The sequence below is a fragment of the Lycorma delicatula genome, chromosome 1, assembly GCF_047948215.1.
Source record: "Lycorma delicatula isolate Av1 chromosome 1, ASM4794821v1, whole genome shotgun sequence".
Lineage (NCBI taxonomy): Eukaryota > Metazoa > Arthropoda > Insecta > Hemiptera > Fulgoridae > Lycorma > Lycorma delicatula.
The window spans coordinates 191,005,776-191,028,083 of NC_134455.1; the positions used below are offsets into that span (position 1 = coordinate 191,005,776).

Genomic DNA, 22,308 nt, shown 5'->3' on the forward strand with positions numbered 1-22,308 from the left:
AATGAAAGTAAATTACATGCATAAATCACCAGCATATTTATGGAGAGAGTGTAAAAGTACTTTAAAAAACTTAAAAGTTACACAAAAAGAATTTAAACACCGATAAAAGTCTGATTTAAAGAATTTGACAAGTTTATCAATTTTGGCCATATTATTATACAAAACAATGCCAATTCTGTGATAAATTTAAAACTATGATACAGTGATTATCTGAGGGGCATACTGGAGCATCACACAACATTACATGCTTAGCTCTTAACGTAGACTGCACATGCAACCTTTTCACGTGACTATGTTGTCCTGTCAATTTCAATGGCAACAAATTATTATTAATGTGGTGAAGCTTATTATTGAAACAAACTGTCCACCCATAATGACACATTGTCCTCAACTGATGTTGAAATGTACAAACAATGTAAAGAGGCAATTACTGGGCACAAGCTTTAGAAAGCAGGACTATGAATTATTATTTTATCTCAAGATTTTCAAATAATTTTATTGAAGTTGTGCATGAAAATAAACTTTGAATGTCAGAATGATTAAATGATGTAAATTGTAATTTTATAACTACTGAGATTAAAACGCCAATACAAAATAATGGTGATATCAAACAAATAAAAAATATCTCTAAACTGTCGAAGAAATCATGTAACATATTTTTTAAAACATGATGAATCTTGTAATTTGGAAAACTTATAACTGGTTGCTACAGGAATTTTCTAAACAAAATAACAAATGAATGATAGAAATTGAAATTTTTGTGAAGAGTAAAGCTTGGACACAAAAAAAAATTTTAAACAGAAACCAGTAAATACCCATACTTTTAAAATTGAAAGAATATTAAAGAACCCTAGGAACTGTTATGTCCATATAAAAGTTTACTCCTGAATAACTTAAATATATTGATTGTTATAACAAGACAAATTACAAATAACAACCACACAGTAATCTTCAAATAAAATATGTTTATTTAACACTCTTATTTTTCCTGTACATCTAGCCAAGACAAATATTTTTAAAAGAATAATTAGTGAAAATGTTTACAATAAAAAACCTAAATTTTAATCACTTTTGATTCATTCCTAATTCATTCTCAAGTTTTTTTCCATGCTTCATTCTTAATTTCCTCAAATTTATATTCTAAGGCATTTATTTTAGTGGTAAAATTATTGTCCAACTTTTTAACTGTTTTTAAGCTCAAAAGAAATATTTTCACTCTCTTCCCCAAAGTCATTGAATACAAAACCATGATGTGAATCCATATTTATTGCCTTTTATTGTATAAGAAATCTTTTTCATTTTTAGGATAATCTAAGAGCTTCCAAACATAAATGAACACACACTGGAGGATCATTATAATTTTGAATATTATCTATTGCATACAGGATATTCTTATTTTTTAAATAGCTCTGAAGTTCCATTGGAGGAGACGCATGTTCATAATTATCAAAATAAACTACATTATTATTTTTCTTGATATAACAAGTCCAATAAGTTCCTGTAGAAACTATGCTATCCATGTTAAAAATTCCACATTCAATTTTATTAGAGCCTCTAGTTGGTAATATATCTCTCATTAAAACTCCCTTAAAAAATTTTATATCTAATTGTTTAACGAATTTATGCAAACCATCAGATGATAAAGAAACTACAACTTTTTTTATAGAAAGTAGAGGACTATCTTTTTCTTCAAATCAGAGCCTTTAGTCATTTTTAAAAATTACATCAATTCTTTACCAATTAAATATAAAGGAACTATAAAATATAAAGGACTAATTTTATCCACAAAAGGAATTTCCTTCTCAATCGAAGTCAAAATGTTATTCAACAATCCACTGCCAATTTGGTTGCACAGTAATATGAACCTAAAGGTTTTCTTATTTTTCAAGGCTCTGACTACAGCTTTATGTTGTTCATTTTTAAGTAGAATTTCAACATTACCTTTAGACAACCGGTTATAAGTTAAACCTAGTGTCTTCTGTTTCTTCCCAGCAATTTTAACTTTATTTTTCTCCCTGTCTGAAAGATTGAATTTTTATTTATATAAATCGATATCTCTTCTTTATTATAAAGAAGAAAATTTTAACACTCTTATGGATATTAAAATAAAAATTTAGTACACACAAAGAAGTACTCAAACCAAATCCCAACTTTTTCTTTGCCCAAATGACAGGTGCAATCACTAAATCCATAATACATTCACTTAGGTCAGCGTCTTTAGAAAACAACCTATTAACAGCATAATCTTCCAACTTCTATCTGTTTCCCATCTGTCCTCTGGATTCTTATATTTTGAATAACAAATATCATGTTCCATACAAGCAGAATCTGTCAGATAATTCCTTTATAACAGCGAGCTAATCTTTTCTCTAATTTTGTATCTGGTTCACAATATTGTACATTACGCCAGTACAATTCATACAGAAAATTATTTATGAAATCATTCACAAGCCTATCACAAGTTCTGGAAGTGGCGATATACAACGAACTAAATGTTTAGTCCCGCTTGGGGAATCTACTAGTTCTGTCATCCGATCACAAAAAAACTTGACCACAAATATTTTTTCATAATGAAAGCTATTATTACCAGCAGTTTCTTGTGCTTGCATAAAATGTAACCATTTAATCAGTTCATCCAAACTTTTTATGCATCTGTACTTGATAGGTTGTTTGTTTACATTCATCAATCCTCAGCCAACAACATCTTCATTAGTCTTCATCTTTCTGTACTCTTCCCACTGTTTGGGAAGAGTATTTTCAATTTTCTATTTACGACCTTTACTCAATTTGAAACCTTTTTCAGGACTGTAACTAATAGGTCTTTATTAAAATTTCTTTCTGTTTCCCACTTGTCATCAGTGTACATATTTTCTTTCTCTATATAATCTTTCAGAGTCAGTAATCGCCAAAGTCCTACAGTGCCTTTATATCTTCTTGAATCATGACGAGAGAACATAATGATAATGTCATCATCATCAAATGTGATTGGAAAAGCCCAATTTTAACTTCACCCTTTTCTTCATTAATTCAAACTCCAAACTTTCCATCATTAGCTGATAATATGTAATGCACCGCTCCAACATCTATTACACCCTTTTCTTCAAGTTTTTTAAATGACTGGTTTGTACGGAATGATTCATTTTCAGTATTTGAAGGTTCAGGCAGTGGAGGGCTTTCATCTTCATAAGAAGATTTGTCAAATTGAACCTGCTTTGATGTACTTGTAATAGGTGGCTCAAATAATTTACGATCGAGCTCTATCACAGGAATTATTTGTTTAGAAGTACTTTCAGCCAGTTTGTTCTCTTTTAGCACTTTGACAACATGGTCATACTTCTTTTCCCTTTCTTTCAACTCTTCACCCTCACGAACATGATAAGACTTGAATTTGTTTCTGAATTTCTTCTATATTTCTTCATTTCACTTAGCTTCTTCAAGAGAAAGTTCTTGCAGAGGTCTAATCGGTGGCATCAAAGGATATTTAGATATGGAGTATTTCAATTATATTTTGCACTGTGTTCAATCTTTATATGCTTTCTTTTATGTTCTTCTTCAGCTTCTATAAAACTTTTTCTGAGTTTCTTCTTCAGTTCTTCATTTTGTTTAGCTTTTTCAAGAGAAAGTTTATCTTCCCTTACTTCTTCAATAACCCTTTTTCTATTATGCCTCATAGTGATGTCTTTATTATATAAATAAAAATATTAAATGCTTTACTTAACCCACATCGGTCTTATACTAAGATACGCTTTCTTATGCAAATTGATTGTTAAAAAGCCTAAGCGTCTTTCCAATAAATATTGCATAATTTCTCAAATTTTCTAATGTAGTTCAGAGCCAAAAAAATCTTAAAAATTATTTTTGTATAATATTCATTTGTCAAAAGATGCAGAGAAAATTTACATTATTTCTAATCACAAGTAAATCCAGGTGGCTGTAGCTCGGACTTAGAAAAACACAAAGAGATATTTTTATGTCTACCTCTAGTGAAATAATCCTGAATTTTTGTTTGTTGTTCCATTAAGCAATCATCAAATATAACTAAAGAATTTTCCTCGCATTCATCTACGGGAATTAAATGTTCACAAGAACTACAAAAATAAGCAATCGTTTCAAATCAGTAAGACTTTTACCATATCTTGCAACATTCAATTGCTTACATTTTTAACAGAAAAGTTTCCAATTTGTGATTTACTTCAACTAACAGCATTTTAACAGGAAAATTCAAATAGGTAAAACACATTTCTATAATTGAAATACCCAAGTTTCAACAAATTTTTAATTTCACTAAATTCAATGGGATGGCAGATACATTATTATTTTAAAGTCATTTTATGTAAAGGAGAAATATATTTTTTCACGGATTATACATTTTTATAATAAATGATTGATGGTGTCATACGTTATATAAGCAGGGGATTGTACTTGCCATTTGAACAAATAATTGTTTAAATTGATAGATTAGAGTACACATTTAGACAGCAGATAACATTAAGATAAGAGATTTTTAGCGTAAATTGGTGATATAGAATCAATTATTTTGTTAAAAACTGTTTCACTGCACTGACAGAAACACTAAACATAAAATGTTGTGTTATTTTTTTGTTTCTACTTTGATTGGTGTTTCCTTTTTGAGCAATGTAGGTATATTTTTTATAAATCATCAAAATTTACATTTTTTTATATTTAGCACCTATAAATGTATCCTTTCTATGTCCTTCCGACTCGTAAAAGAACAATTTTATAATGTTCAGTATTTATTATTTTGATGTAAATGTTGTTCAACTGTTTTGGTGTACAAAAAATTATAAAAATATTGGAGCACATTGCAAAACAAAACTCACTTTATACTATTTATTTATCCACACTATATTGTTTTGATATTTTGAGTACAGACTAAAATAATTGTTTTTCTTTTATCCGTGTTTAATTTATTGCCAATTATGAATAAATAGATGTTTGTTAATATTTAAGGTTATGTTGCAAAATGAAAAAAGACCGATTACATGTTTTTCTTTTTAGGAAATCAAAGTACCGTTTGATGACTAGGCCAAACTAATAGAAACAAATCATTTAGTGTACAAAACTATCTTGGTAAAAGTATGTTTTCAATCCAAAAAAGTTTAAAGTACTTATAGATGAATTGTATCTTAATCATGAATATCTCTTGTATAGCCACAATTTAAATAAAGTAGATAATTACAAATTTAACAAGATGTATAATGATAGAATTAGAGAAACTTTGGAAGATGATAAATTTTATAATACTGCAAAAACTCTCACCTATCATCTGTACAATCACTTTATCAACAAAAAATGCTTCATCTTGATTGATGAATATGATGCACCTGTCCAAAAGGCCATCTTTGAATCTGGTAAAGGCTTAAAGCTGATCATACACTTTCTTCAAGAGTTCATTTCTATAACATTAAAATCCAATCCATATGTTGAAAGAGCCCTGATAAATGCATGTGTAAGGATGGCAGGAATTAATTATCTTGTTGGATACCAATAATGTTGTCAATTTTCCATGTTTAGAAAATCACTCCTTTAATAAATTTTTCAAATTCATGGAAGAAGAGGTTAGTCTACTTGTTGGTTCAATAAATCTGAACCTGAACAAAAATTAAAGATGTCAGATTCTGGTATGAGGTTTATATTATAGAATCAATAAAAATGAAAATGTATAGTGTGTGGCTGATAGTTAATTATTTGATGAGTGGAGAATTACAAATTACTGGGTGGCTTATAGTAGAATTAAAGGTTTAACAATACTCTTTTTTTTGCAATAAAGTTTGAAATAAAGTCCTAAATTCTTTGGAATATGAGATTCTGAAAATAAACTACGTTTCTAAAATCACTATATAAAACATAATTAGGTTACAAAATATAATAAAAACACAGACAACTCAACGAGATGGAAGGTGATTTATTAATACAATTTTTAAGTGAAAATGGCTATTTTGATGCTAATAAAAGTGTAGATACAAAGATGGGACTGGAGTATGCATTTATTAAGAGTCCTAATCATGAAATACTTTTGCAACTGTCAAATAACAGGTATGATAAAGAGTTTTTTAAGAAGAGATTCAATTTTAAACCAGAAGATAAAGAAGTTTTTGTACATTATATTTTGACATTAACAAGTAAAATGAGTTTCCCAGAATTAATTAAAACATTTAGTATTTTATTTAGGAATCTTAAGGCTTTATCTCTTATTAAGGTAGAATCTTAAGGTAGAAAATTAATAGTGAATGGCTAGAAGCCATTCACTATTAATTTTTAAAGGAAGAAGAGTGTTATCATTCCATAAATGCACAATTTCCTCAGCTAAGATATACTGCAAAGGGTTGAAAGCCAACTGTTGATATAATAGTTGTCAGGTACGATGGCGTAGGAATTATTATGGAACTAAAACGTAAAATTGTAGAAATATACATGTCAAAACTTCAACTGAAATTGCTCTCAACCCAATTTTGATTCAGAAATATTACTTAATATTAAAAAAAAAAACACAGTACAAAATTAATTATTAAAGATGAAATATTAGTCAGCAAACACATGAAGAAAGGTAAATTTTCTCTTTATTTGATAAATAGTTATGAAATAAATAAAATTTGTTAAGAATAAGTTGCGAATAGCAATAATTTACATTTACATATCACACAGCTACAATCGTTATATGTTATTTTTCCATGTTAGTTTAACTACAGAAATTCTTGTTGTTAACATATTTTATTTATAATAACATTCTTTTAACTTTTTTATTTTCCTTTCTCTTTGTTTCTATATATTAGTATATTTCTGGACATTTTCTGTTTAAAGGCGGTTGAATAAAAGGTGGCTGAAATTAATTTTATGTAGTAAGAGTTATATGGAAAATGTTGGTAGCACGAGCATAGCAAAGAATTTTTGTATAGTAATTTGATATTTTATCTAAATCTCTTTCTTCCAAATAAGTGCAAATAAAATCACAAATACTGAATAAATCTGGCAAAGAATATACATTGTTTTCATCTCTTTTTACTTCGTTGTACAAAGTACAAAGAAGTATTGTAATCACAAAAAATTCCTGTTTTCAGATTTCAACAGAAATATGCATTTTGACCGTCCCTGAATCCATTTTGACTAGTTTCAATTTGACGTCTGTACATATGTATCTCACATAACTCAAAAATGATTAGCCATAGGATGTTGAAATTTTAGATTTACAACAATTGTAACATCTATTTGTGTACCTCCCCTTTTGATTGCAACTGACTGGACCAAAAGTGTCCAAAAAGAGCCCAAAATCCAAAAAATTTAGATTTTGGACTTTTTCTTAACTGCAGTAATAAGTTCACATTGAAAGCTTTTTAACGGTACATCATAAGTGGTACTTATTTTTACTGGTTCCAGAGTATAGCCCAATAAAATTTTAATTAATGGAATATTTGGATCTTATAAGGAGAAGGACATATCGATGAGAATCCAACTTCATTTCCTCTTTTTTTTAATATATTGACTTAATAATAATTATTAACCTGTGATTGAAAAAAGAATTCTAAATTAAATAATAATTCAATAACAAAAAAAAAAAAATTTTTTTTTAAATATATTTAATTTAATAGGCATAAATTTGAAGTCATGTGGTGTCCAGATCATATTTTTTTCATTATACTTTTTTAAACAATCTTCTTTTCTTAGATTAAAATTTATTATTATAACTAATGCATAATTTTTCTCTAACATTTTTATTATAATAATACTTATATTATGACATTGTTAGGGTTTTTGGCTTTATAGAAATTGAAAAAATGCAATTAAATTAATAAAAAAAAATACAATTAATATGTAATTAATAAAAATGCATTTATTAAAAGATAAAGAAGATTGTATTACAATTTTAGAAGCTGCTTTCAATGGCACATAAAAGAAATTAAGAAAGATGTACTGTATTGGCACAGAACAAATCTAAAACGAATATAAAAATACAGAGAAAATTGTTTATAAAAATAAAAGAACTAGAAGAATTTAAAACAGCTGTTCGTGTAGTAAAAACAGAAAAATTAAAAGAAAAAATAGATGATAAATTAGATAAATTAATTAAAATAGAAGGAAGATTTAGTAAGATTCGAAAATTAATATCTAGATAAATAACAAATACCGTATTTATTCGAGTACCTCCCGCACTTTTTTTCTTGGAATTGAAGAAGAAAAATAAGGGTGCGGGGCTTACTTGAAACACAGCCTTTAGCCAGGATAATTTATGTAAAGTAAACGTTTTCTTAGAAGTACCTAAATTCAATCATATAAATATAGTTACATTAGGATTTCGTTTATCAATACCGGATGCCGCTTATACAGAATACATCCTTAATTATTAACACCCTGTTCATATTATCGATAGGAACGAAGTTACGGTATTTTTATAAAACTGATTCATTCTGTATAGGCTGCATCCGGTTCTTATGTCACTACAGTTACAATATCAGTTACCCATCGTCGTCTTGTCTATTCGCCATAGTCATTGTACTGTTTGTATATGTGGACGGTTATGTGCATTTTATCTGTTTAGTTTATCTTGTAAAGTTTAATACGGTGATTTATTTTAATTATGGCATTAAAATGAGTACAAAAGGACAGCGTCTACGATCTTTTACAGTACTGCACGTTATAGAAGAGGCTGAAAAAATTGGAAATCTGGCGGCAGGAAGAAAATTTGACGTAGATGAAAGCTGCATTCGAGATTGGCACAGAAGAAACAACTTCTGGTGAAAGGCACTGGTAATAAAAGGGCTTTTCGTGGCTTAAAACCAAAATACACAGACATTAAAAAAAAATTGTATGACTTATGGAAAAAAGGAAATGCGATTTTGATGTCACGAAATGTGTCAATCATATGCTCGTGAAATCGCTAAATCATTGAAGAAAGTTGATTTTAAAGCATGCCATGGATGGATGATTTACTCAAATAAATATAGCAGTTAATTTTAAATCTAAATTTAAAATTATATTACATGTTCTAGGTCTTGATATTTTTATGTTTATTTTTTAAAGTTGTCCAAAATTATTTTTTATCTCTGTCTCTTACTTCAAATTATATTATAATTTATCTATCTTATTTTAATTTATTGCTTGAATTATAATTTATTTTTCCTTTGTTTCTTTTATTATAACATAAAAATAATGTAAACTGTAAAAACAAGTTAAATTAAAATAAGGACTTAAATAATGTAAAAATATGTTAAATTAAAATAGCACAGTTTAGAAACTGCATAATAAATTACCATATGTAAATAATTGACGTTAAACCTAAAAACATCAAACATCAATCAATCAATCACCATTCATTCAATAAGATTACAATAAAAATGAAGAATATTAAGTTTATTTTATTGTATTTTTCCAATTTCTAACAAGCAAATGCAGAAAAACATTATAAAAAAATTACGTAGTTAAAATATTTGCACAAAAATAGTCTTAAATATAAACATGGGTCAATATACAAATAATAATAATAATCCTATGATTATTTTCGACAAATATATGGAACCTTTCAGAAAAATGGGATTATTTTATCTATATGGTGACGAATGTAATTAAGGTTTTTCTGGTACTTTTATAGAGGAAAAAACCGATAGAAAACAAAATACGAAAAAAAAGAAAAAAATTAAATAAAGAAGTTCTATATAAGATGGAAATCTGGTTATAATTGTGTGCAAAATGAAAGAAATAAATCAATAGACGAATATGTCCAGGAATTTTTAGATTGTACATTTAGGAATTAACACATTATATTTCTACAATTATCCAACAAAATGGGAAGATTTGATTAACTGTAAAAGTTAGTAATTAATTTTTAAGGCAAATTGCCTTACAAATAACATGTTTTTGATCTTTTTTTTTGTTTGTAGTTTATTGTTTATAATTATGTTTTATTTATGTTTCTGTGTTGTATAGTTTATTGCGCTACAAAAACTAATCTTTTAATTTTCTTATTTTTTATAGTTTTAAGTTTGTTTACTTTAATTTTAAATTTATATTTAAATCTAAAGTAGAGTAAATTCTAATCTACTAATTTTTTTCTTCTATTTTTTCCATTAAGAATTGGAAATAAACATTTTTTTTAAATCACTTAACATTCTTAATTCTACGTAAATTAAAATGTTAAGTAGATTCTTCTAGTTTCTATTCCTTTGCATCTATTTACATTAATAATTTTATTTGTAATATCATCCATTAAAATTTCTTTTACTTTTCCAAAATATCTAAGACATCTTTTTTTTTGAATCGTTTAATAAATGATATTGCTTGCTCCAACAATATTTGGGTATTTATGACCTTTAAAAGATATCCATCTTATCTAATTGCTTGTCCATCTATATCTAATTTTAAGAATGCTTCTTTTTTAGGCCAATAATATAATACAATTTGTTTTTATTATTTTGCGTTACGTAAGGAATAGGGAAAACCCTTCTTCTGTTTGTATTAAATTTGCTTCAGAAAAATTTATTAATTTATTTTTAAGAGAACCTTTAACATAACACATTTTAAATTCTTCTTTATTTCTCCCTTTTCCATAAACAGCAACTACAGGATATTTTGCAAAACTATTTACAGAAAACCCATAAACATCGAAATTAGTAAATAATGGTAATTCTACCCAATTAATCTGCACTCTTAACCACATTTTTAACTGTTTCTTCGTATTTTATTTTTATTGCTAAAGCTTTTTTAGCATCTTCATAGTTTAACAAATGTTTTATTTTTAACTCTTTCTTTATTTTTTGGATATTTTCTTCTGTTACTATTCTCTATTTTTTAGATAAGAAATTCTAGGATATTTTACTGTTTTAATTTCTTGTATTTGTAGATATTTAAATTATTCATAATATTTATTCTTTTAGTAATAAAACAAGAGGCATGCATTATTTTGTGTCTATTAAACCTTTTTCTGCAGCATTTATTTCTTTTGGCATAGAAAATAATGTTGTGGATTTTGTAAAAAGTTTTCCACATTTTATGTAGGCTTTAAGTAAAACTTATTAATATTTTTTTCTTTGATAATTTCCACATAATTTATAAACAAAATATTAAAACTAAATGCATTAATTACAAAATGTATTAATTTTTGTCTTTCATTATTTTTTGTTAGCAAAGTAATACGATAACAAGTAAATTTTTCTGTTTTCTTATTTGCCCATAAACAATAATACAATAGACTGTTACAAACTATGCAACAACTATATTTTAGTAAATTACAAAGTTTTTTCTATCGCCAGAAAAAAAACAGAACACAAAGATACATCGTTAACATATGGTTTAGAAAAATTAATTATATTAACAAAATCTTTTATTGGATCTTTGCAAAAATTATCGGCGAAAGTAGAATAATTACAAATTGTTACTTCTAGTCTTCTTATTCCATGTGTTTTTGCTCTTGGATCATTAAGTGTGGTTTTTAATCTTTCATCTGGCCAATTTAAAAAATTTATTATATGGTCCCCAATAGTTTTATTTACACCCGGAGAAGTCATTTTGCACACAAATTTATTAAAAAGTTTTACTTTCGCATTATCACTTAACCATGTTAGCAGTTTTTCCAACAATATTATTTTTAGCTTTATATTTGTTTTGTGTAAAATTATATGTTCTTTATCAAATTCCTGTAACATCTTGCATTATGTCAAAGTTCATTAAAAAGAAATTATCTTGTTTAATAACTTCTAAAATTCCTGGTATTGTTCTGTATAATTTATTTCAGCAACATTTGTAATAAGTTTACCAATATTCTCTATACAAAATCTATTTAAAAGAGAGTTCGCAGTAAATTTTCTAAGGTTCATTCCAAATAGATTTTTAATTGTTGTATTATTTGTCTCTAGCTCTATCCCTTCTAGTTCTTCCTCTTGCTCTATTTCATCTAGTTTTATTTTATCCTGATCTTTAAGAGCTTTTAATTTTAGCTGAGATTCTTTCTCTTATTTTTTCTTTCTATTTCTTCCAATAATTCCTGTTATAACTTCTTCTTCTTCTTATAAACTCTCTTATTTCTTGTGCTGGAATAATTATTTCCCTAAATTTTCTTTTGGTGGTTTTAATTTTTATTTGTGTCATCTTATATATTTATTGTATATATTTTTTTAACAACCATGGTAAAATTACTTTTGACATTTTTTATTTTTATCTCATTCTTTTTCTTTCTGTTTTCTTATTTCTATTCAGGACCATTATTTTATTATTAAAAAACGGTAATGAATTTTCCTGTTAAAATTGTGGTAGCTGAAATTTAAATAAAAAATAGGAATCTTTTCTGTTAAAAATGTATAATAGTTGAATGTTGCAAGATATGAAAAGTCTTACCTATTTGAATAAATGCTATTTTGATTTTTATAGTGCATTTGATAATCTAAATAATAAATAGAAATGAAAGAATTCTACTAATTGCTAATGATTTACTGTCTTCTTAAAAATTTAGGAGTCGAATGTTCTCTTACCAATTTTAAAATAAAGCTTAAGCATATACCTATCTGCAGAGAAATGTTAGATAAACTAGATTGGGAAAATATCTTTCCTATGTATAATAAAGATAAATGAAAATAATGATTTGTTTGTTAGACAATTAAAAGTATTAAATGAATCTTTAAATGAGGGGATCTTATGAAAGATATTGAGCATAAAATTAGTTAGCCCTTATGTTACCGGAAAAGAAAATACGAATGATGATGAAGTTATATTATATTATATTCTTTTTAAAGGTTCTAAAAAAGATCGGAAGTGTAGTAAAAATTAAAACTAATGATAAGTTTTGTCATAAGCACACAAAGAGGGAGATAGTGAAACAGAAAAATGTATAAATATGATCTGATTTTAGTATTTTAACTATTAAATATTAAATGTGTACAATCTATGTACTCATTAAATTATTATTTTTTTATTTATTGATAAATGGAATTATTTTTAGTGAAAAATGAAGTCAAAGATTTGCAGAATATTTTTTTTTATAATTTATTAACGCAAATATATAATATTAAAAGTCATTTCTTTTCAATCAAAACTTCTCACACTTACTGTTTTTACATAAGAATTATATAAGGATGATTTTTTTTTATTACTATATAATTGTGTTAATGCATAACTTGCTTTTTTTATTGAGGACATGCTCAATGTCAACACATCACTTACATCTTACAGCATGGTCATAGCTACATGACAATGTAGTTGGTCTGAAAGTGTGAGACTACCTAGTTTCTTTCTCTCAAAGATCCCTTTCACTCAAACAATTAGTATCATAGCTATCTTCTCTACTTTGGTGACAAAGTCATACAGTTCGAAAATAAAGATCCATAGTTATAGACCGAAAACTGTGATCACGCAGAGTTGTAGCTGCTTGAATTAAAGATCCAATGTTGCAAATGCAAAGTGTGTAATGTTTGATGTGTCTGCCAAAGAGTACTTCGAAGTTACCATGGAAATTCACAGGATTAAAAACAAACAGAAATTGTTTTATGAAATGGCAGTGAAAAATTATTTTGAATGCTGATAGATGGACTGAATGTTATAAAGTAATTGATGCCATTAATACAAAATATAATAGGCGATTTAACAATATGAAAATTGGATAAGTTGGACTTTAATGAGCTGCAGCTCATTGAAATTATTTCTTAAATTCTGTTTATTAAATCAAAAGCAAAAATGTGAACTCTAAAGTCAAAATTATTAAACTAAAATTAAAGTAGCAATTGCAAATTAACAAAAGACAGAGTAGAATTTCAGTTTTACACATGGGTAAAGTGGAAACTAAAAAAAGATGACAATTCTAAAGTCAAAAACTATTTAAAGAGAAAGTTAAGTGAAAATTATTTTAAGAGAATACAAAGTCAGAAAATAAAAAAAATATTTCAAATCATCAACCTTACTGCATGTGTGCATGTGATGTGGTGTGTGTATGTGTGTGTGTGTGTGTATGTGTGTGACAATTAACATATATAATTAGATATATAACACAATTTTATATCATGCAAAGTTGAATATTATGAAAGAAGTAATATTGTTTATGCTTTATTATTTTTTTTGTATAGTAATGGTTTACTGTAGGGCAAGAAAAGAAAAACAGACAAATTACGTGAGTCAGATTCAGCAAGACAGGAAAGGCAATTGTGAGCAGGTGTAAATATACTGTTAAGAAATATTATAAAAAAGAGCTGGATTCATATAGTAGTTGACAAGTATCAAAATATACCAAGTAGGATTTAGATCTGAAATTTCAGAAAAAATTCTATTTCCACATTTCACTCAACTAATGACATGTAGTAGCAGTTTAGTTCTTCACTTCATCAGGAAATTCTGTAGAAATAAACTAGTACCATCACTCTATCCATTCTTCTTTAATTTAATTAATGTAAATTAGTTAATACACTATCAGAATTTTTGGTCATCCTAAACTTTCATTATGTCTTCTTAAACAAGTTATAATGAAATATTTCATTTAAAGATATTAAATAAATATATAAAAGTATATTTTTTTAAATCCACACAAAGATAATTACATTTAAAAAATGTGTTTAACTATATTAAAGAAATATCTTAATTTTTTATATAAATAAATAAATGTTAAATGTAATAAATGATAAATAAATGTTTTATATATAAATAAATGTTCAGATTAGATGTTTATTTTTGTTAGGCAGAGATTATTCACGCAAGAAGTCAATATACAATCAAATTTAGCAAACGTTTACAGCACAGATATAAACATCATAAATCAACATATATACATAAACAACTATGATAAAATTTTCAAACTATATATTTCCACTAATTTTATTTATTCTTTCCTATATTTTAAAAACAAGATTTTATAATATTTTTAGTAATCTGATGAAATAACAATTTCTAAAAAAGTGCTAATGAATATAAGTAGTAATTAAAAAAAGGAGTAAAATGAGTCATAATTAAAATGAATTTTTAAACTTCAAACTGAATATGTATATATTTCATCATAACCTAACAAAACTTCCATATATAATTATATATGAAATTTCATATTCCATTATTTATTTTCCATAATTTAAAATTTTATATTTTATATTCCATTATCTAAAATTAATTAACTATTTATTAACTAAAATTACAAACAAATTAATCAATAAATAATGAATTATAACACAAAATCTTAAAAACAGGTGTACTCTATAAAAATAATTCAGGGTATCATAAAATGAGTTTACTGGTTCAATTCCTTAGAATGAATACTAATAAGATTTCTTCAACTAAATGAAAAAAGAATTTCATATAAAGGAAAGATCTCTTTCAAGGTTCCTATGTACTTGAATCTATTACTACACAATCTACTTTTAGTATATTTCAAATTAAAGGCAAATAATTTCTCAACCACAAACCAAGGAAGCTCTTTACTCAGGAAAAATACAGTATCCTCTAGTAATTAACATAATTTTGATTTTCTATCAAAAATTTAGAAATATACATGAAATATCTAACTACAATATTTGATTTCTACATTAACATTAGTATTAACCAATAATAGAAATGATTCTATATATTCAACTAATTCTTCATTATACTCATTCCAAACAGAAAATATAAAAGTATACATAATAAATATTACGGTTAAAAATCATAAAGAACAACTGCAGATCCAACAAAAAATAATTTTCTAAAAACAAATAATACACATGAAAGAATGAAATGCATAACCCACAACAATGACAATCAATAACATTATTAAAAACACACAAATCCCGGATAAAACACTAAATACAAGCATGCCCTCTGTTAATGATGTACAAATCTATTAAAATGATTATTAATAAATTAAACATCATTAAGTTAATGTTAAACTTTATTTATAGTACAAAAACAAGAAGAAAATAATTTCAACCTGTAATCTCTCAACCGAGACAAAACTATCGAATACTGTTTTCCAGCCTTCTCCTGAAAATATCAGGAGAGGATCCAACATCTTGATGCAGTATGTTTTCACAGTGAAAGCCTAATGAAAAAATAATTTTTACAACATTAAAAATTTTTAAAAAGTAATAAAAATCATTATTATAAGAAAATATAATTGGTTTTAATAAAATAATTACTTAATCAAACAGTGTTCTATTCACTTATTGGTGGAACTCAAAGAACAACAAAAAGTAATTTAATTTAGTTGTGTGTATATTTTAACAAAATAAAGTTCTTTTACAAAAGAAAACTGATAAATGATTAAAAAAATCACAAATAAATATACAAGCAGTGAAAAACTACTATCATCGAACAAAGATATCAGCGCTTTTATAATATAGCAATAATAGAAAAAATTAACGGAGAAAAAGAAACAAAAAAGGATATGATTCTATGATTCAAATAAAGCAAGGATGACTTGACAAACATATGAAGATAATGAAAAACAAAGATGTTGAATCCAAGGTAAACAAACAAAACAAAATTTTAGTTTATAACCAACACCTAAAAATCTTTATGTAAAAATGGTATATTCTCATACCACTTTCTTTTTAAAAAGTGCTCTATTAATTGTGCACTGAGTTTTATTAAGAATACTCTACAAAACTTAACAAAAGAGTGTAGGAATAAAACGTAGATTACAAAAATAAGAGTGAATATGAGAAAACACTTAAAAACTCGAAAATCACAAAACAATTATTAAGACAGATGATTAGTCCTTTCCTGGGGAATAAATAGGAAAATAAAACAAGTAATCATGATAGTCTGCTTTGTTTAACTTTTTTAACATCTTCAAAACATTTTGTTATGACTAAAACATGTGTTTATAACAATTATAATTGTAATTAAACTTCAGAACAGTTTATTTAATTTTCCCTAAGATTAATTATTGTAAACGTACTTAGGTATTAGCTACAAATCGAATGATCAATTTGAAAATTCCAGTTCTCTATAAGCTTGTAAACACAGATATAGCAAGCTAATATGCAATGACAAAGAAATACAAAATAAGTAAAAACAAAGGTACATATATCTGTGTGGTTTTTTGTTTGATAGTATCATCATAGTTTTGTTATTTTGGTAAACAAAACTACATGTTATGATAAGAATAGAAATAATAAAGACCCTGAAAAAACAGAAAATACATTTTCATGACAAATTGATTAACGCTTAATATAAAAATGTCATTGATTGTAGGATAAGAAGCATCTAAACATACATTATATGTGATGCCTTCATTCTTATATTTCATTTAAGCTGAAAAAAAATGAATCATGATAACCATTAAAAAGACATTAAATCTGTTTACTACAATTTATTTTTAAGTATAGATTTACATATAATAACAAATATTGTGATAGGGCATAAATTAGTCTTATTACAATTTGTAATTTTTAAATATTCATATAACAAATTTACATAACTTCAGGTAACATATTAGCACTTACATAAATAAAAAGGCATAACTATTAATTAACATTATAATACTGAATTAAATGAAGTTAAGTAGAAGAAAAAATTTAAGAACAGTTAACTAAAAGAATAGTCAGTCTGAAGTTAACAGTTCTTCGATCGGCTTGCCAATAGATTCAAGTACATTATAATATTTCTAAATACAGAAAATGATAATGAGTTATAAAAATAAAAAAAAATATTAATTACATAATTCCCTAAAAATTGAATTTTGAATTAAGCAATTAATTTAGTTAATTTGAAAGATTTGAGTGGGCTAGTAGTGAATTTTATAGAGTAATTAGAACAACAGGAATTGTATTAGTAGCCTATGCTGAAATATAATTTTAATACTTTTTCAGGATAGTCTAAGTTTGTTATATGAACCACCTTGAGTACTTTATCTACCTATTAAGAAGCTTTATAAATATTTTATTTTGTTTTGGAGAAACATGTGCTATTCAAACCAGCTTAGTATTGAAGTTTTGACAATAATAAATTCAAGTAGAAAATGAGCTAAGCAAAATGATATAAAATGGCTAAAGATATGTACAAGAATCACTTTCACAAAATAAGAATGAACTAAATGGACATCTTGATTATTAAAATATTGCCAATAATTTAATGGAATTAGAAAAAAAATCATAAAATTAGTTTTCTGTATAAAGATTCAAATAAAGGATGTTCACTTGTACATTCCCTTCCAGAAATAAAAAAAAGTTATTTGTGAAACTTAACACTGTAATTGTTTTGAGTTAAATCCATAATCATATACCTGAAATTATGAAAATCTACAACACAACTCTTCCTGTATGATGGAAATCATAGGCTAGGTACAGTTCAAATTTTTCATTTTATTAAGAATGACACTTAAAGAATTAGAATAGAATGTGTTCATCAAAATAAAATTTGTAGCTTGGCTTAAAATTTCTAGAATGGAATAATCAATCCATCAAACACTTCATACGGCCAAAAAAAGTACTATTACACAAATTAGATTGAATTTGTGAAAATAGAAACACAAGTAAAAGCCAAAAAATTAAACTGTGAAACATGATTTCAGAACCAAAAATTATACTAATAATTTTCAGTTTTTTTGATATCTGTATATGTATGTAGCTTTCTGGACTACAATCTTCAAGCATAAGAAAATCATAATACATTAATCATATCATAAGCTGTTTAGAATAGCTTTGCATGTTTCTGAAATACAAATGAACTGGTAAATTCACAACACAAAGTTATGAAATCCACACTTCCTGCAAGATGGAAATCATAGACTACTAGATTCAGATACAAAAGCAATAGTTCAGTTAAAAATAGTAATTTTATTAAGAATGTTAACTTAATGAATTTGCTTTACTTAAAAAATTTCTTCTGTAAAGCAAGTATTTTCAAATAGCATGCTTTAATTTAGCTGGAATCTATCTGCCAAATCATACAATTTTGTCAGACTTCTATCTTTAGTCAAATTTTACCAAATCATATGAAGGTTCTATTAATAACTGGGAAAGAAAATTTCACAACCAGCTACATGTAACCTCTTCCAAAACTGATTTTGACCAAAAAAAATGACAACTACGAAATCCCCATCACTCATATCCACCAGGTTCTGACAATTCCTATTTTATCATGTGCAATAGGCAAGGCATTTTTCACAGATAATCTTACTGTAAGTCACTTTTTTAACTGCGTGGAACTGTAAAACAAATGGTTTCACTAATAGAACATCCACTTGGAGTTAGTGATGTATCGTTACACATTATTTTAGTTCATAAAATCCACAAATGCCAAATAATTTCAGGAAACTCACTCACTATGAGTTCAAACTTAGTACTTTGTGATAACTGAATCCTTTTCATAAATAGAAAGCATTATTTGCACAAGTGGCATAAAAACAGAGACAAAAAGAAAGATTTTAGTTTAATATTAGTAGATTTCTGTAAAAATGGATAACAACAGCTTGTGCCATGGAACTATCAACATTCAAGCAGTGATCACAGGGATATATGTATTATCAATGTCATCAAGCAGAGCCAATAAAAGTTTACACAATTCTAAAAGAAAAAATTTTCATTCACAAAAATATTTTTATAGTTATCCATAAAACATTCTTGAGCAAATACCTTGTAAGTATTGTATATAACTTTCAATTAAAATACTAGCAATAATAAATAAAATTAAACCAAATATTTGAGAAGTATAAAACTTAGATGTACTTTTCAAATGTCAAGCATATGTAATATTCATTTTTCACTAAAAAAAAAAAAAAAAAAATGCAATGAATTACTGGAAAGAAACACTTTATTTCCCACTCTTCATTTGTAAGACACCTACATATTCTGAATAATTTAGTTAATTATAATTATTATTTATGTTTTATGACAAAATCAACTGCTTATCAAGATAGGCAACAGTTCCAAACAAAGTAATGTTAAATTATATTACTCCTATATAGCAACATAAATAAATATATACAGCAATAAAAAACCTGTCAAAATAAAAATTTATTCAAAAAAGATTATATCACATAAATAACTATATTTTAGCCCTTTCACTGACGACTATTTTGCTACTACAGTAAATAAAATAATTACATAAGCAAAATAATTACGAAAATGCCTATAGTACTAAAAAATATATCATAAAACATCGTTGATTGAATATTACATTACTTCAAATAATTGAAACAATGATGAAATTAAAATATACTAATATTATATATAAATTTACACGCATGCGAATATGTAGTGGGTTAAAAACAATTACACTTCCCTTGCCTCCAAATGTAAATTCTGTAACACGTTTGGAAAATTTTGGCTTTGTAGTAAACAGTAATCAATCGATATAATTAATCTGCTAGTATTCAAATATTGTTCAGTTCATTTTTACTTCTTGTACAAAATAAAGAAAGTATTGTGATCACGAAAAATTTTGGTTTCCAGATTTCAATGGAAATCTCCATTTTGACTATCCCTGAATCCATTTTGACTAGTTTTGACGTGATGTCTGTATATACGTACATATGTATGTATGTATGTACATACATACATATCATACATATACATGCACATCATAAATATGTAATATACAGATCTCGCATAACTCAAAAATGATTAGCTGTAGGATGTTGAAATTTTGGATTTAGAACTGTTATAACATGTAGTTGTGCACCTCTCCTTTTTATTGCAATCGAATGAACCAAAAGTGTCCAAAAAAGCCCAAAATCCAAAAAAATTTGAATTTTGGACTTTTTCTTAACTGCAGTAACAAGCCCTCATTGAGAGCTTTTCAACGATACATCATAAGTGGTACTTATTTTCATGGTTCCAGAATTATAAACAAATAAAATTTTAATTAATGAAATATTTGGATCTTAGGGGAAGGCACATCGGTTTAAATTAGACTTAATCTCCTTTTTACTCTTTTTTTTTTAATTTAAATATATTGATTTATTAATAATTATTAACCTTTCATTGTAAACAAATTTTTATGATGAATAATAATTCAATAACAAAATAAAAATATCAGAAATTTTTAATGAAATAAAATTTTATGTACTTTCATTTTAAAAAAAAAAAAAGTGAAAATTTAATTTAATAGGCGTACAATGAAATCATATGTTGTCTACATCAGATTTTTGTATCTGTATTGAGAACAGTGGCGTTTAAGTATATAAATAAAAAATAAGTTTTATTCTTCAGAATTGGTGGACAAATAGTAAGGTTACTACTGTTGTTATATATGAAGAATTACATATGAGATTTGCTAATTCTCCACTAGTGACCTATCAACATTTACATATGCTGAACAAAATTTTTGAAAATAATGGAGGCATTGGACATGCTCTTTGATCAGATAGGTCTAGAAGAAGCAGCACTTTGAAAAACAAACAATATGTTACCAGAAGCAACAGTATAAAGCTCTCAAATGTCAATCAGGAAGGCTTCCTTTAACTGGAAATACAATTTTTACAAAAAGGTCTAAAGGAATTCAAGTTATGTGTTAACAGACTTCTTTGCGCACTTCAAGATGATGATCTTGTTAGAGGATTGAATTTTTTTTTTTTGAGGGATTTATTTATTTGTTAATTTATTATTAAGCAGATCCTCATTTCTCTACCTCAGTGATATTATCTGATGAAGCATGCTTCAATTGAATAACCTAGTACACTGAAAGTTAATGTAATAATTGTTCTCAACAGAAAACCTCTATTATCTTGGAAACTAACAGCAAAACCTTTATTACCACTTACTAAAGTAATTGTATACGTTAATGGTTAGTATCTGTAACACTAACTGTTAACAAATTTTCAGTGATTACATTATTTGCATTGGCAACTGACCATTTTTGCTGAAATATAGTGAAAAAACTGTAACTATGACGTTGTCTATAAAGAATTATAACAGTCACTAGCAGTTTGTAATGACCAGTTTTCACATTTAAATTTAATATTAAATTTAACAAAAAATTAAATGAGAAATGTAAAACATAATAGTTTTAATGACTCCTGAATATGATTGAATTAACTGGTTAACATGTAGATCACCAAACGTAAACAACAGATTCATTGTAAGTAGTAGGATATTAGTGGCAAATGATGTTTAAAAAAAATAATAAAACGAGCACATTAAAATGGCAACATATCAGTTTCAAAACTTATTAGAGTACAGTTAGCAAAAATTATTAAAGACTTTTTAACACAGAACTTGATAATAAAAACATTAATGAAAATAAACTGAATGGTAAACCATGATTAAATCAATCAATATTTTATTATCATTTATTAAGTATTTAAATTATATTTTATGTTTATAGTTTGCACATATTATCAACATGCAATTGCAAGGGTGGTCCAAAAAATAATGAGACTGTGTAATGAGCACTAAAGCATTTTCGCAGGGA

General features: G+C 26.2%; 1 protein-coding gene across 13 annotated transcripts in view; it reads right to left on the bottom strand.

The window, feature by feature from the left end:
• The window catches only part of LOC142326451 (ATP-binding cassette sub-family C member 5-like), a 256,658-nt gene that overhangs the window by 133,207 nt on the left and 101,143 nt on the right, over positions 1–22,308 (bottom strand). For 7 of the 13 annotated variants that reach the window (XM_075369001.1, XM_075369058.1, XM_075369017.1 and 4 more), the window contains exon 11: positions 15,881–15,991. The exons of the other annotated variants lie outside the window; for them this stretch is intronic. In XM_075369001.1, the coding sequence (XP_075225116.1) occupies positions 15,881–15,991 (111 nt within the window). The remainder of the gene's footprint in view (positions 1–15,880; positions 15,992–22,308) is intronic. 13 annotated transcript variants of the gene reach the window in all.